General features: G+C 35.5%; 2 protein-coding genes across 5 annotated transcripts in view; one reads left to right on the top strand and one right to left on the bottom strand.

The window, feature by feature from the left end:
* Positions 1-5,529, bottom strand: part of LOC110460930 (protein-tyrosine sulfotransferase 1-like) — a 31,556-nt gene extending 26,027 nt beyond the window's left edge. Inside the window, exons 1-2 of one of the 4 annotated variants that reach the window (XM_021514154.1) lie at positions 5,444-5,529; positions 1,028-1,266 (exon numbers count right to left, since the gene is read on the bottom strand). The gene's annotated coding sequence lies outside the window, so the exon portion shown is untranslated. Of the gene's footprint in view, positions 1-1,027; positions 1,375-5,443 lie in introns of all 4 variants that reach the window. The other 3 variants (XM_021514157.1, XM_021514156.1, XM_021514153.1) reach the window with 3 other exon arrangements.
* A 286-nt stretch (positions 5,530-5,815) lies between these two features.
* Positions 5,816-25,164, top strand: part of LOC110460915 (calcium/calmodulin-dependent protein kinase kinase 1-like) — a 165,683-nt gene continuing 146,334 nt past the window's right edge. Inside the window, exons 1-3 of the mRNA XM_021514126.1 lie at positions 5,816-5,907; positions 8,176-8,346; positions 14,842-14,938. Of these exons, the coding sequence (XP_021369801.1) occupies positions 8,337-8,346; positions 14,842-14,938 (107 nt within the window). The 5' untranslated portion in view covers positions 5,816-5,907; positions 8,176-8,336. The remainder of the gene's footprint in view (positions 5,908-8,175; positions 8,347-14,841; positions 14,939-25,164) is intronic.

The raw sequence follows: 25,164 nt of genomic DNA on the forward strand, positions 1-25,164 counted from the left end.
GGGGGGGGGGTCATACCTACCAATTATACAAAGTTGGATTTTACCTCTATTTCTCCTATTGAGCCCCGCCCTTCTGACCCCTGGGAAACCACACCCACTGCTTATACAAAATTGAGTCCCCTTGGCCCAAGGATGCTCCAGACTTAATCCCTATGGTAGAAGAAAGATTTTAAAGGTTTTACCTCTATTTCCCCTACTGGGCCCTGCCTCTCCAGGGAGGTAAGACACACCGTTTATACAAAATTGGTTCCCCTTCACCCAAGGATGCTTCATATACCAAATTTGGACAAAATCCTATCATTCCTACAGAAGAAGAGGGATTTTGAAGAATTTGCTATGTTTCCCCTATTAGGCCCTTCCCTTCTGGGGGGGGGCCAAACTAGCTGTTTATACGAAATTGAGTCCCTTTTGCCCCAGGATGCTCCAGACTAAATTAGGATAAAATCCCTTATTCCCTATGGAAGAAGAAGGATTACATAGGTTCTACCTCTATTTCCCCTATTGGGTCCCTGCCCCTCAGGTCCCAGGGGGGCCACACCCACCGTTTATACAAAATTGGTTCCCCTTCACCCAAGGATGCTTCAGACCAATATGGAATAAATCCTTTCATTCCTACAGAAAAAGAAGGATTTTAAAGAATAATTTGCTATGTTTCCCTATTGGGCCCTGCCCCTCAGCCCCCAGGGGGGCCAGACCCACCATTTATACAAAATTTGTTCCCCTTCCCCCAAGGATGATTCTGACCAAATTTGGTCAAAATCTGCTCTGTCATTCATGACTTGTAGTGATTTTTAGGAAAACTTGACGGACGGATGACGGACGCTGTGGCTTGGCATAAGCTCACCATGGTCCTTTGGACCAGGTGAGCAAAAACTACAAGAAGAGATTTGTAAAGATATTGTTTAAAATGCCCCTTCATTATGAGGAAGCAGAAGAAATTACATGAAACACACACTATATAGAGTACGGATCTAGGGACAGCACTGTCTGTTATGACTGATGACTTTCTATAAATCACCCAACATACCGTCATGTCTGACTAACCAGATCCGTTCTCCAGGGAACAGGTAGTAGTGGCGGTGGATGACAATGATGAGGAAATTAACAGTCAAGCTTATGATGGATCTGCATCAGCAATCCCAAACGTTATTATCCTGTAGTCTGATCAGGTGTTCAAACATATCAGTTTCCACAGCAGGTACGTACATACGTGTGTGTGTGTCATTTGATCCAACGTAGATTTCACATCCTGCGGCAGACTCCGTCCTGGTGACATAACAGTTTAATATTGTCAAATTTAGACAACAATAAATGCATCACACTGTGAAATGACTTTCCTTCCCAGTAAATCATTATTTTTTTTCTCTTTGCTGCCTAAAAAGGAAATAAGAAAAAACAATTAAACAATTGCACACATGTACAGTGAAGCTAAATTAATCTGACCCCTGAATATTCTAACATCCTGTTGAAGCCAACTCCTGAATATTGTGACATCTTGTCTTATTTGACCCCTGAATATTCTGACATTCTGTCATATTCAACATACAGCTGTAATTGCATTTCCTATAGGAATACAAATTAAAAGTTGTTAATTCCTTCGAGGTAGTGCTAGTAGAATTTCAAAACCTGCCAGTAGGCTAGTAAATATTAATACACTGTAACGCTTGATATAAAATGGTACATAGATGTACCATGAATGTGTACTGGTGATGTTTTATTCTAACTTTTTGTTTTTACCTGTGTATTTTACATAGTTGTAGACCTAAATAAATGATTTGTTTTTGGTTGCGTCATGCATATATATATGTCAACAGAAACACAAATAAGTTAGCAGACATTTCTTCTAACAATTTTTTTCTAATGTAAAATATGTTGAAAAGCGATACACAATGTAGCTAGAAGTACAAGCCTGTTATACTGGGGTGCACAGTTTCATATTTAGAGTAGCTGACAGACAGATTTTGAAAATCCATATTTTCCTTTTCACTATAACCCGGACTTAAAAATCTACTACCCCTGTCTATAACTATTGTATGTCCTTGAAAAATGTCCAAAGTAGTCTAAGCCTGACGTTATTTTGTAAATAGTACATTGTATAGATGTATTGTAGGACTTATCTTAAGGATCCCTGTCCCACTGCACTGTGGTTTCTCGTATACAGTAACTTGCCCTAACTTCCTTAAGGATCCCTGTCCCACAGCAATGTGGTTTCTCATATATACAGTAACCTCGCCTTAACTTCCTTAAGGATCCCTGTCCCACTGCACTGTGGTTTCTCGTATATACAGTAACCTGCCTTAACTTCCCTAAGGATCCCTGTCCCATTGCACTGTGGTTTCTTGTATATACAGTAACCAGCCCTTAATTTCGTTTCAGATATTACTGTAGTACAATTGGGCGGGTATATATATATACTTCCATTAGCTAGACATGGGTAGCTCAGTCGTGTGGTAAGTGCGGTAGTGAAGGGTCGGAATCCCAGCCAAGCCAGCTAAACTCTTACATACACTGTTATTGTCTTATCTTTTACACTTGCTCTTATAAAAACCTGCATGGTATGGTCCTCTTTTCAGCAATGATTTATCAAAAAGCTTAAGTTATGTCTGATAAAGTAGTTTACAATGCATAGCCACAGTGTTTAGCAGTGGTGTGGGAATTCTTAAGGTTAACTTTCACTGGTGGTATTCATGGAAAATTATATATTTTCAAGTGGTAGCTAGAATATTACCAAAAATCACATGCCACAAAAAGCTATCTTTAATAAAGAGTACCTGGTACACTTCATCATCACTTAGAAGGTATATGTATATATATAATATTCATAATGTATAATAATAGTGTGGAAATCTGATGTTAAGAAACAATTGTCTACAGTACTATTCAATGTGTCAGTGATTACTACATATATACATGTACTTATAATTATAAGACTGTTATCCACCCTTATCCTTCAATAAGACAAACAAGCAAGTCAACACCAATTCACTGACTCCGAGACAGAGATAGACTTATCATATTACAGTATGATAAAATGCTATATCAGTATATGCCAATTTTAAGCACACTTGAAATGTTTTCTGGATATTAAGTCTATTTTGGAATTGTTCAACTTTGAATTTTTTATTAATTCTAAAATAATAAAATAAATTGTAAAACATGAAGGCTAATAATTTAACAAACCACAAAGTGACAAGGTATTGATAACTGATCAAGAAATAGCACAATTCATAGCAACTCACTTAACACATAATGTGCTGTGTTATCCAGTGAATGTACCCATGTAATATTTTTTGGCGTATTAACCCATGTAATATGACCTATTATATTATAGCCCTGTGATTGGTTGTAAGTTTCAATTGGGACATCATGCCTAGGACAAGAAGGCATGATGTAACAGAATTACATTCACACTGGAGTCAAAATGGCGGCTTTTTTTATATTTTCAGGTTGCATAAGAATTATCGTTTTACACGAACAAATACCACAAATCTTGAATATGTGATAAAAAGGATCTTACACTCATTTTCATTTCTTATGAAATTTATGAAAGTCGTCACAAATTTTTCATTTTAGCTTGCCAGAGGCTCGCTAAATTGAAAAATGCTTAAGACTCATTTCATAAATCTGATATGATATGGAAACGTAAGATATGTAAGATCCTATACATGTATATACATACCAGCAATATCAGAGCTTCAGTGTACACTTGAGAGTATCAGTTTGACAATTGGGTTTGAAAGACATGTGTAATTGACATGTGCTTTGACCCTCCAAAATTCAGGGGGGGTGTACATGTAATTTACTTCTGAAATTGCTAATTATTGTCATGGGTCAACTGAAAGCCCTGCGATTTGCTATATAATATTACTTAATCAAATTTTTACATGTTACAAACTTAATAGCGATCCATCCCAGTAAGCTATAGGTCATATACCATTACTCAAAATCTTATGGAACTTTTGAAGTCATTTGATTTGTCAGAAACATATTTTACACCAGACCTTTGATCTAATAGTAGGTCAAGGTCATTCATCTGAACAAACTTTATACAGCCCTCCACCCCAGCAATCTAGAGGCCATGCCAAGTCTCAATATGCTATGCCTGTTATTTAATTAGATATTAGAAGAGAAAAGCAGTTACAGTTCAATTGTATGGGTTTATTTTTCTGTAATACCATCGTCACCATTTTTTGTTTAAATTTTAAAAGTACTGAAACAACAGTGTACATTCTTGGTCCGTTTGACAGTCCGGCATCAATAGTGTTCAAATTATTTTTAGAGTTCATCAGGCAGCTTTTGACAAATGATACTAGCCCATCTTACATGTATTTTTGTAGCAAATGCTGAACAATTTCACAAGCTCTAATTACATAAAATCTACCAATGTCAGGCAATAGGAATTGTACATGTATCCCTGAGCAAACCACCGCCATTATATATTCAAACATCCAGAATAATTAAGAGAGTTGCCCATTCATGATTTTTGTATAGCTGTTATATTGAAACAATGAAACACAAAGTACTTGTTCTTAAATCCTAATAAGACTGAAATTGTCAACTAAGTCAGTAGGTCCAGTACACTCTGCCGATTGAGCTATATAGCTATAAAGACCTATACATTATAGCTGTATTGAGCTATATTTTCTCAGATTTCAATTTTCATTTAATTAAAGCAAAGTCGCATAAAACAATAAGGTTTATGGTAATGTTGACTACAAAAAGCATACAGTTAGATGTTTATTTTCATTTTTCATAAATGTAACATTTCCGATTTTTTTACATCATTATTTTATAAAAAGAATCCTTAAATTTAATGTCTTTTGTTATCAACCTAATGATACAATCTTCTTTTAAAAGCAACTTTGTTTCGTTTTCCTTAAAAAAGAAAATCACTTGAAAATAGCTCAAAAGACCTATTTCATATAGGTCAATAGAGCTATTATAGGTCTTTACAGCTATATAGCTCAATCGGCAGAGTGTACTGGACCTGATTATATTGGATCTATATCAACAGTAAATTGCCATTATTAAATATTTACATATGTGACCCAATATGATAAAATTATGAACATGTACACCTGAACAGATTCTTAATTATCGTTCATCATCTAAACTGTACTGTAACGCTCCGTCATATGTGTCCCATTCAGTCCAGTGTCAGTACCTAGTTTGTGCAATGCCCGTTGTTCACGTAAAAAAACACCACTTAACATGCATGCCCACTACATGTGAATTGGGAAACAAACAACGGTTTCGGCTGAACATTTCCATAGCTTGTCGGACTACTGAACAGCAGCAGTTCTATCAAAATCTTCAGCATATTTTATCAAATTTATGGCAAAAGCGAAATATGTTACAAAACCAATTCTATAAGGATTTTGTTGATTTTTGTGAATAACGTTCGTTAAAGAGGTGAACGTTATTTAATTTGAAATATAATTACCTTTCTAAGGTTTAGTTCCCTCTGAATAATCGCACTGATCTACTTTGATCGTCTGTGGCATCTTGCTGACTCCGGTTTCACCAGCTGAATAATGAATGAAAAGCTCCAACAAAGGGAGTGAACTCTTCAGAAAGCATACAAAACATGCGAGGGGCCGCAAAGGAGATGTATACTATTTTCACTTTCAGTTTTGACAAACGGTTTTACAATAGAGACATTTAACGAAGATACTAGGCCAGCATATCTAGTTGCAATATCATATATTATTTCAAAATATAATAACAAACAAATCAATTAAGATACATAAACAAATTTATCATGATTTCAACAATGATAAAATTAGAAATTATCATTACCCCTGATGAACCCCTGCTCCCGACTCTCTCGCTGTCTCCGGTATTCCACGAGATGAAATGAATGTTGGCTTCCGTAGCAGCAACCTGGGATGCTGAACAAACATAAAGGTGAGCCATTATTGTTCGATTGACGTAGTACTTTATTATTAATGAAAGTCATATGGAATGATATATTAATGACTTTCCAATGCCCGAAACATCAAGTATGCGGCGAAAAGCTTTGCAGCTGCAATCACTGATCAGTAAATTAGCACCTGCTTGACGAAATATACGATGACAGCTAGATTTTGTCTTGATTTTTTTTTTAAATGACTGTATTAGGGATGTGTAGTCCACTACACATCCCTGGACTGTATTAACAAACGCAATTAAATCAATTATGGGATTGTATTTTGATTACACACAACATCTTATGTAATTAATACATATTAAAAAATATTCCGTTTTCTAATTTTTTTAGAAAACGTTTTGTTTACTACTTTCTTTATGCAAAAACTTAGCCATTATTTCTTTGTAGTTAAAAGGTCCATTGACCTGAAAATATGACTTATATTAGACAGTACTAAAACAATTGTCACTGACAGCATTGTAATTAATTACCAAGGGAGACCTGTTAATAAAGCTGTATATTTGGGGGTATATTTGATACATTTTCAAGATTCTGTACCCCTAGGTATTTGGTTTAAACCATATTTTATTTCATTTCTTTTTCATTTCCTTTTCATGTCGTACATACTATACATAAAAGTAAGGAAATGTCTTTAATCGTGACTTAGTGATACAGCACTGTACAGTTGCTACATACAATCTCATACTATAAGATAAGTGAACCCAACATAGGTAAAATAAATGTTATAAATCATGACAAAGATGATTTGTGACTCAATGGGAATTATGTGACAGCACTGTTAATTTGTGAAACGTTTGGTTTTACCCCTAGGTATTTAGTTATATAGGGCAATTGTTGAAAATCGGGGGTACAACCAACTGTTTTGGGGGTGAAAAACCCTCATTTGTGTTTCTGGAAACACTAGGGTAGAAAAGATGGATATTAGGGGAAAGCTTTTTTGCCACACATTTGTTTATTATACATTTGGCCTACACTTTTGCCCGAGCCCATAGGGGATTCCATCCTCCATCCTCCAGGAGTTCTGCTCACTTTCGCTCTCTGCACCTCTGGAATATATCATAGGCATGCGTGCTGCTAGCTATTTGATTGGTCTCAAGTAAAAGAAACCTGACTGATCGTTAGGCTCTGTACCTGTCCTTTACAGATTACAGAGTAGCGACACTGGACTTCAAAGCCAGTAAATTTTACTGTTACATCACATCAAAGAATCAAAGTAGTCTTCTTGGTGGTGCACACTGAGCTTTTGATTTTGCTATGACGTATTCCAAGGGTGCAGAGAGCGAAAGTGTGCGTAACCCCTGGAGTATTGAGGACGATTCCAAGGGTGTAGAGAGTGAAAGCGAGCGTAACCCCTGGAGTATCGAGGATGATGGACTTCTAAGCGTTAACATTTTTTTTTTTAATATTCATATTCATTGACATATTTAGCCCACCATCATCAGATGTTCAGATCGCCCTTCGTCCGTGGTCCGTGGTCTTTCTCAGGTTCCATGTCGTTCCCCTTGGTCATTAACTGTGCATGTTTACTTTTGTGACTGATGGAATAAACAAAATTGTTGACAGGTCCATGGCCATCTTTGATTTTGACAGTTAAAGTTTGTTATTGCTTATTCTCAGAAAGTAGTTAAGGGATCTTTCTCAAATTTGAATTATAGGTTTCCCTTGGTCCTTAGTTATGCATGTTTTATTTTGAGTGATTGTAAAAATGAGATGGCTGCAGGGAGAACTTACCAGATCTTTCTTATATTGCAATGATCCATTCTATTTCTTTCACATTAAGTACTGTACTGTACTAGTAAATATTTGAAATGACAAACTCACAATGAAGGTTGTCTTTTATACACAGCAGTTTGAAGTTTAGATAAAAAATTAACTCAAGATGCATCTACTGTATACATGACTCGATCAAACAGATAAGAGAAAAGAAGTGAAAAGATCGAACTGACATAGAACTAATGAAGATGGTACAATGGTGGGCGCCAAGATCCCTCTGGGATCTCTTGTTGTTATCAATTTACATCCCCCCCCCCCCCCCCTATTATTTTCCTCTTAAAGATGTCTTATAACAAGAAAGACCTCAGACCATTCGACTTATTCATAAGAAGCAAAAATGGAAAAAAAATTGATGTAAATTCCTCAAAACACTGCCAATTTGCCAAATTTAAAGAAGATTGCAATTCCCAAAATAATTGGGGGGAAATCCTGGAGACTGTTTATGATTTAAAATTATCAACTTTTCATTTCAGGTTTTAGACTTACAGTGGATTTGCCACAGACAGATTAAAAAATGGCTGATTTAACATTCCATTCACTTGACATGCTGAAACTTGGACAAAAGCTAACACATAGATTTTACTTGTTGGTGGAGAATTCAAAGTGCTTTGTATAGCGTCACCGAAGCCCTACTATGGGGAATGGTAAGCAGAAACATATATTTCTGAGATTTAAAATTCCATTTAAAATCTCAACTTTAATTCTCTGTTTTCATATGACCTTTGCTGTTGCATGGATTTAAAACCTAAAACAAGTTACAGAAACCTTCTTACTTTTTTTTTAATTACCTTGATATTTGTGAATTACTTAAATAAAAATCTACAAATACAACTTTATTTTATTCCTTCTGAAATCAATTTGTATTTAGATAAAACCCTAGTGTAAGGTATAGGTAGGTCAGCTGATACTTTACCCCGTCTTTTTAGATTTGTATTAAGATAAAACCCTAGCTAGGTATAGTTAGGTCAGCTGATACCCCAGTCTTTTTAGATTTGTATTTAGATAAAAACATATCTAGGTATAGTTAGGTCAGCTGATAACCCCGTCTTTTTAGATTAGTATTTAGATAAAGCCCTAGCTAGGTATAGTTAGGTCAGCTGACAACCCAGTCTTTTTAGATTTGTATTTAGATAAACCCCTAGCTAGGTATAGTTAGGTCAGCTGACAACCCAGTCTTTTTAGATTTGTATTTAGATAAAAACATATCTAGGTATAGTTAGGTCAGCTGATAACCCAGTCTTTTCAGATTAGTATTTAGATAAAACCCTAGCTAGGGATAGTTAGGGCAGCTGATAACCCCGTCTTTTTAGATTAGGATTTAGATAAAACCCTAGCTAGGTATAGTTAGGACAGCTGATAACCCAGTCTTTTTAGATTTGTATTAAGATAAAACCCTAGCTAGGTATAGTTAGGGCAGCTGATAACCCAGTCTTTTTAGATTAGTATTAAGATAAAACCCTAGCTAGGTATAGTTATGTCAGCTGATAACCCAGTCTTTTTAGATTTGTATTTAGATAAAATCCTAGCTCGGTATAGTTAGGTCAGCTGATAACCCTGTCTTTTTAGATTTGTATTAAGATAAAACCCTAGCTAGGTATAGTTAGGGCAGCTGATAACCCAGTCTTTTTAGATTAGTATTAAGATAAAACCCTAGCTAGGTATAGTTAGGGCAGCTGATAACCCCGTCTTTTTAGATTTGGGTCAATATGTTGTGAATATATATACTAACGTAGATTAGTATTAAGATAAAACACTAGCTAGGTATAGTTAGGTCAGCTAATAACCCCGTCTTTTTAGATTAGTATTTAGATAAAAACCTAGCTAGGTATAGTTAGGTCAGCTGATACCCCTGTCTTTTTAGATTAGTATTTAAATAAAACACTAGCTAGGTATAGTTAGGTCAGCTAATAACCCCGTCTTTTTAGATTAGTATTTAGATAAAGCCCTAGCTAGGTATAGTTAGGTCAGCTGATACCCCAGTCTTTTTAGATTTGTATTTAGATAAAAACATATCTAGGTATAGTTAGGTCAGCTGATAACCCTGTCTTTTTAGATTAGAATTTAAATAAAACACTAGCTAGGTATAGTTAGGTCAGCGGATAACCCCGTCTTTTTAGATTAGTATTTAAATAAAACACTAGCTAGGTATAGTTAGGACAGCTGATAACCCAGTCTTTTTAGATTTGTATTTAGATAAAAACATATCTAGGTATAGTTAGGTCAGCTGATAACCCAGTCTTTTCAGATTAGTATTTAGATAAAACCCTAGCTAGGGATAGTTAGGGCAGCTGATAACCCCGTCTTTTTAGATTTGCGTCAATATGTTGTGAATATATATACTAACGTAGATTAGTATTAAGATAAAACACTAGCTAGGTATAGTTAGGTCAGCTAATAACCCCGTCTTTTTAGATTAGTATTTAGATAAAGCCCTAGCTAGGTATAGTTAGGTCAGCTGATACCCCAGTCTTTTTAGATTTGTATTTAGATAAAATCCTAGCTCGGTATAGTTAGGTCAGCTGATAACCCTGTCTTTTTAGATTTGTATTAAGATAAAACCCTAGCTAGGTATAGTTATGTCAGCTGATAACCCAGTCTTTTTAGATTAGTATTAAGATAAAACCCTAGCTAGGTATAGTTATGTCAGCTGATAACCCAGTCTTTTTAGATTAGTATTAAGATAAAACCCTAGCTAGGTATAGTTAGGGCAGCTGATAACCCCGTCTTTTTAGATTTGTATTTAGATAAAACTCTAGCTAGGTATAGTTAGGTCAGCTGATAGCCCAGTCTTTTTAGATTAGTATTTAGATAAACCCCTAGCTAGGTATAGTTAGGTCAGCTGACAACCCAGTCTTTTTAGATTTGTATTTAGATAAAATCCTAGCTCGGTATAGTTAGGTCAGCTGATAACCCTGTCTTTTTAGATTTGTATTAAGATAAAACACTAGCTAGGTATAGTTAGGTCAGCTAATAACCCCGTCTTTTTAGATTAGTATTTAAATAAAACACTAGCCAGGTATAGTTAGGTCAGCTGATAACCCCGACTTTTTAGATTTGTATTAAGATAACACACTAGCTAGGTATAGTTAGGTCAGCTGATAACCCAGTCTTTTCAGATTAGTATTTAGATAAAACCCTAGCTAGGGATAGTTAGGGCAGCTGATAACCCCGTCTTTTTAGATTTGTATTTAGATAAAACTCTAGCTAGGTATAGTTAGGTCAGCTGATACCCCTGTCTTTTTAGATTAGTATTTAAATAAAACACTAGCCAGGTATAGTTAGGTCAGCTGATAACCCCGCCTTTTTAGATTAGTATTTAGATAAAACCCTAGCTAGGCATAGTTAGGTCAGCTGATAACCCAGTCTTTTCAGATTAGTATTTAGATAAAACCCTAGCTAGGAATAGTTAGGTCAGCTGATAACCCTGTCTTTTTAGATTAGAATTTAAATAAAACACTAGCTAGGTATAGTTAGGTCAGCTGATAACCCTGTCTTTTTAGATTAGTATTTAAATAAAACACTAGCTAGGTATAGTTAGGTCAGCTGATAACCCCGTCTTTTTAGATTTGCGTCAATATGTTGTGAATATATATACTAACGCATATTACATTTTATTGGTGATGCAGAGCAGACCTGGTAAAACTGATTTTTTGATAGTATAATCACAGAATATGTGCAATTATCTGAAAACGGTAGCTAATATTAACAGACACATTTTTTAATCTTGAAAAAGGTGAAATTAAACCACATAGGCCAGTGACGTCATTAAGGACCATACCTCCCTGTGAGGTCGGATTTGACTAGAGTATAGAATTTTTGAAATGGAACGTAACACATAGTTACCTGTTCATATATTATTTTATATTAAAATAATTAAAATAATTGACCGGTATCGCAACTAATTTTCTTAGTACAATACACTGAAAAATTTAAGAGAGTATTGCAATATTTAGTTTTATTAAAAAGATAAAAAGTGAATACCAGTGCTGCCTCTTTATTATAAATTGAAAATCATTTCATATGATATTGGAAATTATCACACCAAATAAGCTTAACTTCAGGATGATAAATAATTTAAAAAAAAATGTAACTAAAATAGTTTAAATGCAGCATGGATCCTACTAACCCTATTATCTTTTGCAAGTAACCTGAAAAACAACATTGGTTTTGTTTGGCCTTATTGTGTTTTTCATGATGACGTAATTCTGAAAAATAATAATAGAAACAGGACGTTGGTTAAAACAGAAAAGGAACAACAGAATGATTGAATGGTGTCAGTTAAACAATGAATTTACACAGAGTCTGATCTGTACAACATGTATATTATAGAGTTGGTTTAGCAGCTATAGACAAGGAAAGCGTGGGTTGTTTCCCTTAGGCTATTTTATGGGGAGTTGTGTTGTATTTAATAAAGAGAATATTGATTTTTTTTCTTTCTGTGAAGATGAATTTCCACTCTAAATTGATAACTTTCCAATAGTTTTGTTTTTGCATCAGTAAATTTGTTGTTGGTTTTTCACGAATGTAAAAAATATTTATGAAAAATGTTTTGCATATAGAATAATTTGCATTTTCATGGAATAGTGATACATGCATTAGAAATCATATCAAATGTTTGATATGATAAAGGGTTTTATGTGGATTTAAAAAGAAATGTTTGATTTCCACAACTTTCCTGCTGCATTAATATTAAAGTTTGTTTAAAGGAATGACAAAGGTACACATTCTAAAAAATAAAAATCTGCTTTGAAGGACTAACATAAAACAGACATTTTTAGGGGGGATTTTTCAAAAATCTTTTGCAAAATGATTCGTTTATAGTGTTATGGAGAATTTCTAAGGATCCCTGTCCTACTGCAGGCAAAACACAAGATAATTCTGCTTAAGTGTTTCATACATAGAGTAACCTTTGAATAACCTGCCCATAGTTTTGGTTAGGATATAACTGTAATGGAACATTGCCCAGGACGGATCAGATAACTCAGTTTGTCAGAGTAGCCCCCCCCCCCCCCCCCCCCCTTAGTTTTGGTTAGGCTAGAGTAACATCCCCTTAGTTTTGTTTAGGCTATAACTGTGATGGAACATTGCCGAGGATGGATCAGATACCTCAGTTTGTCAGAGTAGCCTCCCCCCTAGTTTTGGTTAGGCTAGAGTAACCTGCCCTTAGTTTTGTTTAGACTATAACTGAAATGGAACATTGCCCAGGATGGATCAGATAACTCAGTTTGTCAGAGTAACCTCCCCTTAGTTTTGGTTAGACTAGAGTAACCTCCCCTTAGTTTTGTTTAGGCTATAAATGTAATAGAACATTGCCCAGGATGGATAAGATAACTCAGTTTGTCAGAGTAGCCTCCCCCCTAGTTTTGGTTAGGCTAGAGTGACCTCCCCTTAGTTTTGGTTAGGATATAACTGTAATGGAACATTGCCCAGGACGGGTCAGGTAGCTCAGTTTTTCAGAGTAACCTACCCTTAGTTTTGGTTAGGATATTTTGTTTAGGCTATAAATGTAATAGAACATTTCCCAGGATGGATAAGATTACTCAGTTTGTCAGAGTAGCCTCCCCCCTAGTTTTGGTTAGGCTAGAGTAACCTGCCCTTAGTTTTGTTTAGACTATAACTGAAATGGAACATTGCCCAGGGCGGATCAGGTAACTCAGTTTTTCAGAGTAACCTACCCTTAGTTTTGGTTAGGCTAGAGTAACCTGCCCTTAGTTTTGTTTAGGATATATCTAATGGAACATTGCCCAGGACGGATCAGGTAGCTCAGTTTTTAAGAGTAACCTCCCCTTAATTTTGTTTAGGCTATAACTGAAATGGAACATTGCCCAGGACGGATAAGATAACTCAGTTTGTCAGAGGAACCTCCCCTTAGTTTTGTTTAGGATATATCTAATGGAACATTGCCCAGGGCGGATCAGGTAACTCAGTTTTTCAGAGTAACCTCCCCTTAGTTTTGGTTAGGCTAGAGTGACCTCCCCTTAGTTTTGGCTAGGATATAACTGTAATGGAACATTGCCCAGGGCGGATCAGATAACTCAGTTTGTCAGAGTGACCAAATCGTGATCGGAGGTCGAGGATTCAAAGCTGTTGTCATGCTTACAAAATAGTTTCATTTCATAATTATGGTTTACTGGTGAAACATGTCTTGTGTTAATAGAACAATGTATAGTACCTTTCTGTATCTTAACTGTTGTACCAAATAAACCAATCTATCTGTATTTAAATTAGATAATTTAAAAAAAATGATTTTACAACAATCATAAAACAAATTTGTAAACTTGAATTAATCATTATTGCTGGCTGGAACAGAAGTATGCCGAGAGTCTTAATGTATGGGAGAAAGCCTGGGAGTATCTGGAGAAAAACCACATGGTTGAGTGGAAAATTGAGTTAAAGTTGCTTTAGTGAAAGGCACTTTATGTAATGATCACTAAAACCAATTAGACTTAAGTTCTGGCTTAGATTTACCCAAAAATAAATTGTTAATCTTGTTCACATTTATGAGTTAAAAAAATTGTTAGAAATTACATGCATAATATTTTTTCTAGTGATAAAAATAGCAAAAACGTAAGGTTGAAATTTCCTCTTTGTTCAATTTTATCTGTTTGTTTTATCAGACTTAATCTAAGCTTGTTTTAGTGCCTGGTATATTACACTCCAAGAAACAAGAAACACATCCTATTTTTATATATTATATGAGCAAAAAATATTGGTATAATTGCCATATTTTGTAAGATATATAGGGTAATCAAACGTAAACCATTGGTAACCTCTTTATGCATATATGGTAAGATTCAGCGAGTTTGTTATAAATAATCTCATAATATAAGTTTTCTCCCGTTTCTGAACCATTTCATGAATACCTATTCTTCTGGTGGTCGGGTGGTGCATTGGATATCGCACTTGCCTTTCACCAAGGCGGCCGGGGTTCGATTCCCCGATCGGGAGTGAAAAGGTATGGGGTCACCTACCCCACCACATGGGTTTTCTCCGGGTACAACGGTTTCCTCCCACACTAAGACCCCGCCGCGCGCTAACATCTGGGCCAACAAGAGTGATTAATATAAGTTGACATAACTTGTTTCAAAATTGTTGTAAAATAAAAAAAGTTTATATTTTATATATACCTTTTCTTACAGGTGTAACCAGCATGTGTTCAGATGTAGCAAGTCGACCAACAACCATCATCCTCCGCCCGTCACGACGGAAACGCCCACCAAAGATTGGAGATATAAGGTAGATAACTCTTTAACCTTCTTCTACAATTTTCTTTTCAGCCAACTATTTTTCCTTTTTTAAAGGAATCATTTGATGTTAAATTCATCACTTACGCCTTCATGATGAAAAGTCCTGAAAAATACCACAGACAAGAATCAAACTCGGCTACTAGAAAGTTTGTGTAAGATTTTGACCTTACTGGGAAGAAGAAGCCCATGCCTGGCAATAAGCCCATGCCTGGTAATAAGCCCATGCCTGGCAATAAGCCCATGCCTGGCAATAAGCCCATGCCTGGTAATAAGTCCATGCCTGGTAATAAGCCCATGCCTGGTAATAAGCCCATACCTGGTAATAAGCCCATGCCTGGTAATAAGCCCAACCATATCTAATGTAGTTGGTTAGAAATGCCCACAAGTACTTATTCATTGTCCTGTAATATGCCCACTCCTTCTTTGAATTAGAGATTATGCGTTGTTCACCCCCCCCCCCCCCCCCCCCCCCCCCCCCCCCCCCCCCCCTTGATCTACAGGGATATGGAAAATTGATCTCTTCAATCAAGTCATTCATTCATTCATCATTGACTTACCTTGTTTTGAATCAAAGGAATCAACCTGTCCCTCATTTTCTGCTGTGAAACATGGTTGCGACAACAATATTGAGGCAGGTGATCTGTAGTACAGTTACTATGGTAACACTGAGGCGGTCAAGTTCATTTCTATATATGATAATCCATTGATGATGTCATAGGAGGAGGCACAGTAGTCTAATGGTAGGACGCCAGTCTCGTGACCGAAGGGTTGCGGGTTCGAATCACGTCACGGCAACGTGTTGTATGTTTGAGCAAGATACTTTACCCTGCTTGTTCCAGTCTACTCAGCTGTAAATGAGTACGTTGTATGGCAGTGCTAGAATTGTTGAATGCTTGCTGTGAGCGCCCAAATGGCAGCAATGGCTGTATGCTCCCCAGGGAGTTGAGAAAGATATTGGCTGGTTGCAAAGGCCATATAATCACGTATAATAATTTGTGAACCGCTTTGAGACAACCTACGAGCTATTATTATGATTATTATTATAATGTTGTTGCTTTATACTTCATTAACGGTTATGTGTCATATGCCAAAATATTAATTTTCCAATTATTGATTTTGTTTTCGTCAAATGAAGTAATTAAGCAGGTCTTGTTTTTCGGTAGAGTCAGTATTGGGAATCGTTTGTGGCTAGTTTGTTATCGATTGTTTAGATTTACCTCCCTTTGATAGTGGTGTGAATCTCTAACTAATCAAGTATCAACCATTAAATAGGAGCATGAGAGTGAGAGAGTATATGTTCCTTTTATATTTGAAAAATTCATTTTTTGTACATTTGTTTCTTTCTGTCTTTTAAGCTTATTTCTAAATACAAGAAATATTGATAAGTGTATGGATACTGGATATTTAAGGATTGGGCTGTTGTCTTACTGTTAGTGAAAACCTGTTTTATCTCTCACAATGAAATATTATAATGTTTTAACTAGGATTACAAACAGTTATTGGCTACAAGTTGATCTCACATGTAAAACATAAATACATAAGATGACAATTAAACATTAACATCAGTTTCGGTACTGCAAACAATTGCTGTTTATATAAAAATTCACATTCATTAATTCACAAATCATATTATTGCACACACTCATCCTCATGCAAATACATACAATGAATCTAAACAAACAAGAGAGAGATNGGGGGGGGGGGGGGGGGGGGGGGAGTTAAAACATTGTCTTGATTCTGAAATGTCTTCATTATAATACACTTTCAAATTTGGTTTGTTTTGGAACTCTGACAAATTATCAGAACCCTTTAACAAAACACTACAAAGTTGTTTGGGCATCAGGTGAATAATAAGTGGATCTAGGATGGTGCAAACAAAATTGGTCATTGGTCTTTGGGCTGCTGGAAAAGACTGACATTTGAGGAAAAAATGTTGTCATCAATGAAATTGGGGCATAAATCACAGAACTTGCTGTTAATGAAATTACATGTAAATATGTGTAAATATTTGTTTATTTAGAGTGCTTAGACCCATTTAATTCTATACCACAGAGCTGTTTCCTTTCCAGTGACTGTAGGTAAACAGACGGTTCAATTTAGGAGTGGGTGATTTTTAGAAGTCTGCTGAACATAAGAAAGGACGAAACATTTCTTCTTAAAGCAGGAAGATTGCTCCAGTCATGAATTGTATTAGAGAAGAATGGGTTATAGAAATAACTGGCGTTATAGTATTAGTATTTCAAAACATGTAATTTTGTAATTTTGTGTAAGATGTGCTTAGGGTGGGCAGTGAGATCTACGATAGGAGGATGCTAGCTGATATTTAGCCTTGCACTTTTTCATCTGTCGGCCAGAAGTTTAGTGTAGTGGCCTAATATATCCTCTGGTGCAAATAATTGCGGCTCTTCTCAGGGACATGCTCCAGGAGATCAACTTCGTAATATTGCATACAGCTATCAAAAACAACACTCATCAGAAAAAATCATCATCTTGGTTTCCTGCATTAAAAGTTATCATCCAGGTTTTAGCCCATTGTGACAGTTTATCAAGGGTTTCTGTTTAACTTAATTGACGGGGTTTGGTGACTTAATTCAGATCCCACAGAAGTGTTGTCAGCAAAACGATCGATGTTGCATTCAGTGTGTTGGCTTATACCATTTACATAGATAAGCTATAAATACACGGGGAGCCTGAGGCACCTGAAGGTTTACTAGTATTCAGGATTTTCAAAATGATAAAAACTGGGGGTGGTTTTAACAGGAGGTATTAGACAGGTTTTTCAGCATTATCAGGTATGTTGCATTGTTGTGAAAAAAATGTGTTGGAGCTATCAGCCTTTATCTCATCCTCAGTTATCAGAGTATTATTGGAGAGTAAGGGTGGCCCAGTATAGCATTGCCCTCATACAATGCTTGAAGAAATTCATGAAATTTCTGTTGTGGTTCATAAAAGCATTCAAAACACTTTTCTGACATTCAGAACCAATGTGGTGAGATGTTTGCGACATTTCTTTGACTTCCAGATCCCGTTCTAACAACTCGACAATTCATAAATTGATCCCATCTGTGTTGTATTGTCAGGAGCACTGCTGGGTCGAATATGCTTCAGAAACCCCCGGACAAGGTCTATCTGATTCCAAAATTTATTAACACCCAATGAAGGGATGAGATTTGAGACGACACGAATCCCTACGTCTTAAATAAAGAATTGAGCCTAATTTGATATAGTCGTTTCAATCAAGCTGCCAGGATATGTACTGATCACGTAGCGAGGGAACTACATTAGGGCACAATCCGTCGTAGTGTTTTCTGTCGTCACACTCCGATAGTAACGCTGCCGAGCCAGCAGAAGGCGCTTTTCCTTGAAATGCTTCTGTTTGACATTTCTGAAATGAACTTGTTACAAACCAGCTAGCTGCTGTTGGTGTTGATTTCGCTCAATCAAAAATGGGCTTTTATAGACTATTTCTTCAAACTATTTATTTTTTTACACGTTTAGAATCTCTTCAACATCGCTAAACAGCCAACAATCTTTTCGGTAATAACAAGCGTGTCCTTTCTGTGACAAGTGTTATTTACTCTGAATAGGTCTCTCAGTTGTGTACACGGCATTGTCGTGTTATTTGAGAACTCGCAACTCCATCAGCCCCCCTTTATCATGATCCATTTATAATGTCACAAACATCACCCTCATCAACACTTTTCATTCTAAATTTTCACTTCAGATAAAGAATACTATACATACATGTTTTGAGTGATTTTCTGCAGATGTATTACATATAAAGCACATTTTGAAAGCATTTAACAGAATTACATTTGTTCAAAGTTTGACTACTTGAAAAGAAAAGAAAAGTGCAAAAATCAATTCCAGATTTAAAAAATTTACCCACAGCAAATCCTGGAGTTAAACAATGTTACCTTCTAGGAATGGTAAATGCACAGTATCGAAATGAAAGGTGAAAACCAGAAAATAGTCTTTTATGTTGTTCTATCTTCTGTGTTTAAGGGATTATGAATATATTGAAACAGAATACTCATGGTATCAAAACAAAGGGGGAGAAGATGAGACATAACTAACAAAACTGGTGGGCAAGTAAAAAAGTATTATACCTACTTATCTGTTAAAGCTGGTTAATTTCGATACACCTATGGTTTAAACATTAAGTTGATTTTTTACCCTCAATTATTTTTCAATTAATTATCACAGTTATTTAATAAGGATTCTTTTAAGGGTTTAATTGCTAACTTAGATATTTTAACTGTAATTTATGTAACAGTAGCTCACTTTACAATTTTACATTCATTAGGAAATACATGTCATAGTAAGGTAGCATACATCCTTAAGTCTTGATGTCACAGCATGGTAGCATACATCCTTAAGTCTTGATGTCACAGCATGGTAGCATACATCCTTAAGTCTTGATGTCACAGCATGGTAGCATACATCCTTAAGTCTTGATGTCACAGCATGGTAGCATACATCCTTAAGTCTTGATGTCACAGCATGGTAGCATACAGCCTTAATTCTTGATGTCACAGCATGGAAGCATACATTCTTAAGTCTTGATGTCACAGCATGGTAGCATACACCCTTAAGTATTAATGTCACAGCATGGTAGCATACACCCTTAAGTCTTGATGTCACAGCATGGTAGCATACATCCTTCAGTCTTGATGTCACAGCATGGTAGCATACACCTTTAAGTCTTGATGTCACAGCATGGTAGCATACATCCTTAAGTCTTGATGTCACAGCATGGTAGCATACATCCTTAACTCTCTTATTTTACAGTAAGGTTACATACATCTTCAGTCTCTAAATCAAAATAAGGTAGTATACATCCTTAAGTTAGCCTCAGACAAACACTTCTTATATCATAAGTGATTGATATACTTTAAATCATAGTTAATCAATCACTAAATTATGGTGAAGGGATAGGATGCTTGAACAAGGGTATAAATGGGGCCAACAGGACCAGAAAAAGGAATCGACAAAAGGTTTGAACATCATATTCAATTCATATATATATACCTATGTATAATGTGTCTTTTTTTTAAATCTGAAGTATTGGTTTTCTAAAGTTGAAGTGAAGTACCACTTGAATTTGTATAAATCCTGAAGATTTGTTGGTCCTTCCCAAACACTGATTTCCTCCTGTATATGGTGGATAATATATATGAAACAAAAATATTGTGCCGCAGTCATCGTAATTCTCCTCACGGTAAAAGTGATGAGGTCAGAACACAGGAAGATAAATATATTATGTCAGTCTGGATCATGCCAACGTTTGTTAGCGACCTATTCTTAATGGTATACATCCATCCCCTGGGAACGGCAGCGTGACGGGACATCTGCTCTTGGCCTTTTTAGACCAATTTATCTACAAGACGACATCAAATATTTTCCTGGGCTGTGATAATGAGTTATGTTAGATTCTAGGACAGAAAGTGTCAGGAAAGAAATGAGAACAACTTTTTTTGCGGTATATTAATGTTGTCATGAAGATTAGAATTTATTCATACTTTATCACCCTCTAAATGATAGAAATGGACTGTTTTTTCCTTGTTCTCGGCCAGTTTATTTTTTGCCACAGGGGGGAGTGATAATCAAAGGCTGATTTATGTAAAAGGATGGAAAATTGACATGAAGCTCGAGTTTATGGTAATTGGAATGAATTGTTGGCATTGATTCAGTTGAAAGATAAAATGTTCCTATTTTGTTTTAAAGTGACATTTCTACATAACATATTCCATATTTGCTGAAATGAATTTGTCTACAGACTTTGACTCCCAAAAGATAAATCTTGTAAACTTTTTGTATACCATTGATAGGAATGTCCCAACTAATCTGTCACAATTTGTCTTAAGGTCATAGGAGTGTATTGCTTAACAGAAATGGGAAGTACATCCCTAGTTGAAAATCCAATGTAGGGAGACAGTATCACAATTTCCGCATATTCTGATGTTTAATATTAAACTGATGAATATTGTATGTTTATTATTGACAGAACAGTGTGTTCTTACAATATTAAAGTATTTCAAAGCAATTAATCCAGGCATTAATTCAGTTGTTTTTTAATCAATGAGTCACATGTGTCCATTTTTCTGTACTTCAGGAAACCCGCTACCTATTTCACTATTGTGAAGTTTTTCAAGAACGATAACTTACATGCAATTACTATGTGTATATGGTTTTATTATAAAATGTCAATTTTTAATCGTTTATAGATAATTAATTTTACACAATTTCAGCATTTATGAAATTGATATACATTAATGCAATACTTATCTATGTCAGTATCATTTTTATTAACATTTTTTGCAAAACATTGTGTGTTTCATATTTTTTTTCAAAATTCACTCCTTTTTACCTAAATTTCCATTTAAAATCCTTAAAATTCTGACAACCTATATTTTTTTGGTGGCAGAAATTTTTACTTCAAAGCAATATAACAACAAAATTTAAAGAAATTCTCCTGAGAAATGGCAACACAATCCTATTACCTTAATATTTACAAATGAAGAAACGGACCTTTTGCCGCAACTGGTCTTCCAAAAGGCTGACCAGTAAGTTGGCAGCTTTGCTAAAACAGAATTAATATTTTAAGCAGCTAGATACCCACATATTATGTACACACTAACTGACAATGAATCAAGCCTTTCCATCTTAATTTTTTTTCAAGTAGCCTCATTTTCACATCACATTGTTATTTTAAGTGTCTATATTTATATATAGATTGCAGTGTTGGACTTAACTTTTTATTGGTACCAATTATCAATCATATATGGAATTTATCAAAGTCATTCTCAGGAACACTCAGGATCCTTCTAGGTCCGATCCTCTTCTCCAGTTTTCCTTCCCCTTAGCACAATTTTCATGTTAAAGTTATTGATAGGAAAAAGCAATGAATCCAATACTATTTTATTTTATTATCAGACCGATTCATGTATACTACCAGTTGGCAAGTAAAAATAGGGGTTTATAATTCTTGTAATGCACATTTCTTTCCTCCAAATGTGAATTTCAAATATATAATTTCCAAATGTGATTTTCTCTTTTGTGAAAAGAAGGTAAAACTTATAATGTGGTTGTCTCCCTTTCACAGTAGATTAGGTATAGATTTGAGAACAAAAATGTTATTTACCATTAAAGAAGGTTTTCCAGGTCAATATATAGTTTGTCATATCTAAATTACATGCCATTCATTAATTGCGTAATTAAATTAATACTGTGGTATATGTACATGTAGCAAAGATGTTCCAAAATTGCTACTCATTCTGCTGTCACTCCATCTATATCTAAACAGAAAATCTGCAGGTTGGAATGGAGTGAATAGAAAGTACTCTTCTGATTGGTCATTTCCAAAAGTGATATTTTCACACTGGTGATATCTGTCACAGTGTTAAAGATGTAATTTTTATCAAGTTGATATAATTTGATATTTTTCAAACAACTTATCTCCTAGTTCAGACCTGCTAACCCCTGAATCTCCCAATGAGGGTCATGACCCCCATTGGGAAATTCTGTGGGGGGTCATAACGCGCGACAAAAAAAATCCCTTCAGAATTAATCATTTAATTATCGCGCCATCACGGCATAACAGTATGTTGTGTCTTCTGGTAGGATTTAGGACCTTTTTTTTAAAATAAATAAAACAAATCTTTTCACACATTTTGTTTTATTACATTCTCTCCTTTCAAAATACTTATTTCCCTGTACATACAGGTAGTTTGAGTTATTTGTAATAAAGAGCACCCGAACCTACCGAAAAAAATAAGGTATACAGTAGAGTACAGTTTACAATAAGAATGATTGATCGGGCTCAACATTTTTTTTACGAAGCCACTCAAAATTATTATAGTAGACATACATTTTTTCTAATGTTTAACGCAGTCCAGATTACGGTTGTGCATGTGTAGTGAAAGTACTACGATCGGGATTCCATGCACTGTTGTAATACTGTAGTAAACAGTACTCACCTTTCAAATTTGCCTGGTTTCCCCGAAAGAGAGACCGCCATTGTGAAAACATTTCGAATTGTGTACAGACTTTACCTATACCTGAATGCTAAACCTCCGAGACACACGAATGGAGCATAGGGAGATACTAATATGAGCGCGGAGGCGGGTGATTCTGGGTCATGTTGACGGAATGCGGGAGATTTGTATGACCCGCGCAGGTCATAAGTTGGTCGCGGGTGATAGGTGAATTTTTCGGGTGTGACCCGCAAGATGCGGGTCATTTAGCAGGTATGCTAGTTAAAAAAGAAATTACAGCGCAGCAGACCTATGAGGGTCTTTTTATTTCATTTCCAAATTGAGTTCCTCATTATCAAAGTGGTATAACTTTTTGAAATACAACATTGCAAACAATCCACTGCACTACCTGGCCACCCATCTCATAAACTCGGTCATCTACAATTGCCAGCTTTACACAAGACTACAAATGAACCTCTTATAGTGTTAGGGTGTCACATTTCAAAACTGAATCTCATGTCCCACTTTATACAGAGTTAAAGCCCTTTCCTCACTGTCTTGGCCTTATCTTGCATACTCTATCACCCACAAATGCCAAAATTTTGTGTAACATGGGAACCAACTTTCCTTGTCAGCTGCTCTACCACTGAGCTAAAGGGAAATTCCCTCTAGCTTGAAGCCAGAAGGCGATCATAATCCTATGTAGAATAAAAATCTGTCACATTTGTATGTGAGTACCTCCTAGCAAAGCAGATTGCTGCGGAATGCAGTCCAATCTTGTGCACAACTATATATACAGAGTTATGGCCCTTGGTTCATCAGATACTAAAGTTTGTTCGGAGGTGGGGGACTATGGATTGCTCACAATACTTCTCCTTGTTATTTGTACTTTTACTCTTAGAAAAGATCAGTTTTTGAGAATCGTACCTTATCAGTTAGATCTTAATTTGCCGAATAAAAGTTCAACATTTTTATTTTACAATCTCAATTAGTGGTCCAAGGCTGTGTTTAATTATCTTAATTTTAAATTTGTTTGGATCAGATGTTTCCAATTAACTCTGTTGTTAAATATAAAAAGTGTCTCTTTTCAATTGAAGGTTTCTTTGGAAAAAAAACACCTGATACCAGGCAAATTATTCAACAACTTTTTAAAAGGTCATGTGATACCTGATGTATGTCCCTTAACCCTTTCACCAATATGTAACTTTAATACCATGCATTGATATGGATGAGTCCATTATGGTCTACAGTGGTTAAAGGGTTAAGGGAATATAATTGTTAATACTCAGTAGATCACTTACCAAACTAAAGTGATTTAGAGTAATAAAAAAAATAAAAGTTGAAATTCAATTTTATTTTAAATGTGATACTTCATTATTGGCAATATATTCATTCTAACCTGGGGATGTGGGAATGAAAACACCTGTTGTATGCCATTACATGCTGGTAAAGGCTGACTAATGTGTGTTCTCCTTTCCAACCTGCGGAATCGGGCGCAATTTCTTCCATATTGTCTACTTAAATTGACCTCTTTAATATTCCACAGTCTGTTGCATGTTTTCGTAAAAGTCTGTCTTCCAATTGGGGCCTTCTGTTGAATCTGTGGATTTCTTTGGTTCCTTCTACTTACAGGTCATCAAAGAGACCAACATTGACCTGATTCCTTTTTGTAATGCTTGAGATGTCTGTTTTCTTTTCTTTTTCACGTACACTTTGCTGTAGGCAGTTGTGACAGAAGGTTTGACCCAGCTTTGTATGACCCTAGCTGTTGCAAAGATGGTAAATTTACCACCAGTCACTTCCAAAAGGTTTTGAATGTTAATTCACTTCACATACAAACGTATGACACTGAATTTGACATGGGTAAAATCAGACTATCAACAAGGGTGGCCCAGAAAAAGATTATATCCACAATTTGTTAAGATCCTTTTTAGAAGTCTGCTGACTCAAGTTTACTTTTACACCTTGAGGTGGCTCCACACTTTCGCAATTAACCAGCAAAATTGGTTGAAACTTTCATATATTGGTTATGCAACTATGTAGAGTTGATTTTATGAAAATCTAAACATTCTGATAGTTTTGGGACTTATTTGGAAAAAATACCAAAAAAACTGAATTAAAAATACCAAAAAAACTGAATTTGTACGGATAAAAGTGATTATCTACAAGCTAAAAGCAAACAGGACACAAAGATCTATACATATAGAATGGGAAATTGAACAAATTATACACAATGGCT

Source organism: Mizuhopecten yessoensis, unplaced genomic scaffold (assembly GCF_002113885.1).
Source record: "Mizuhopecten yessoensis strain PY_sf001 unplaced genomic scaffold, ASM211388v2 scaffold10523, whole genome shotgun sequence".
NCBI lineage: Eukaryota > Metazoa > Mollusca > Bivalvia > Pectinida > Pectinidae > Mizuhopecten > Mizuhopecten yessoensis.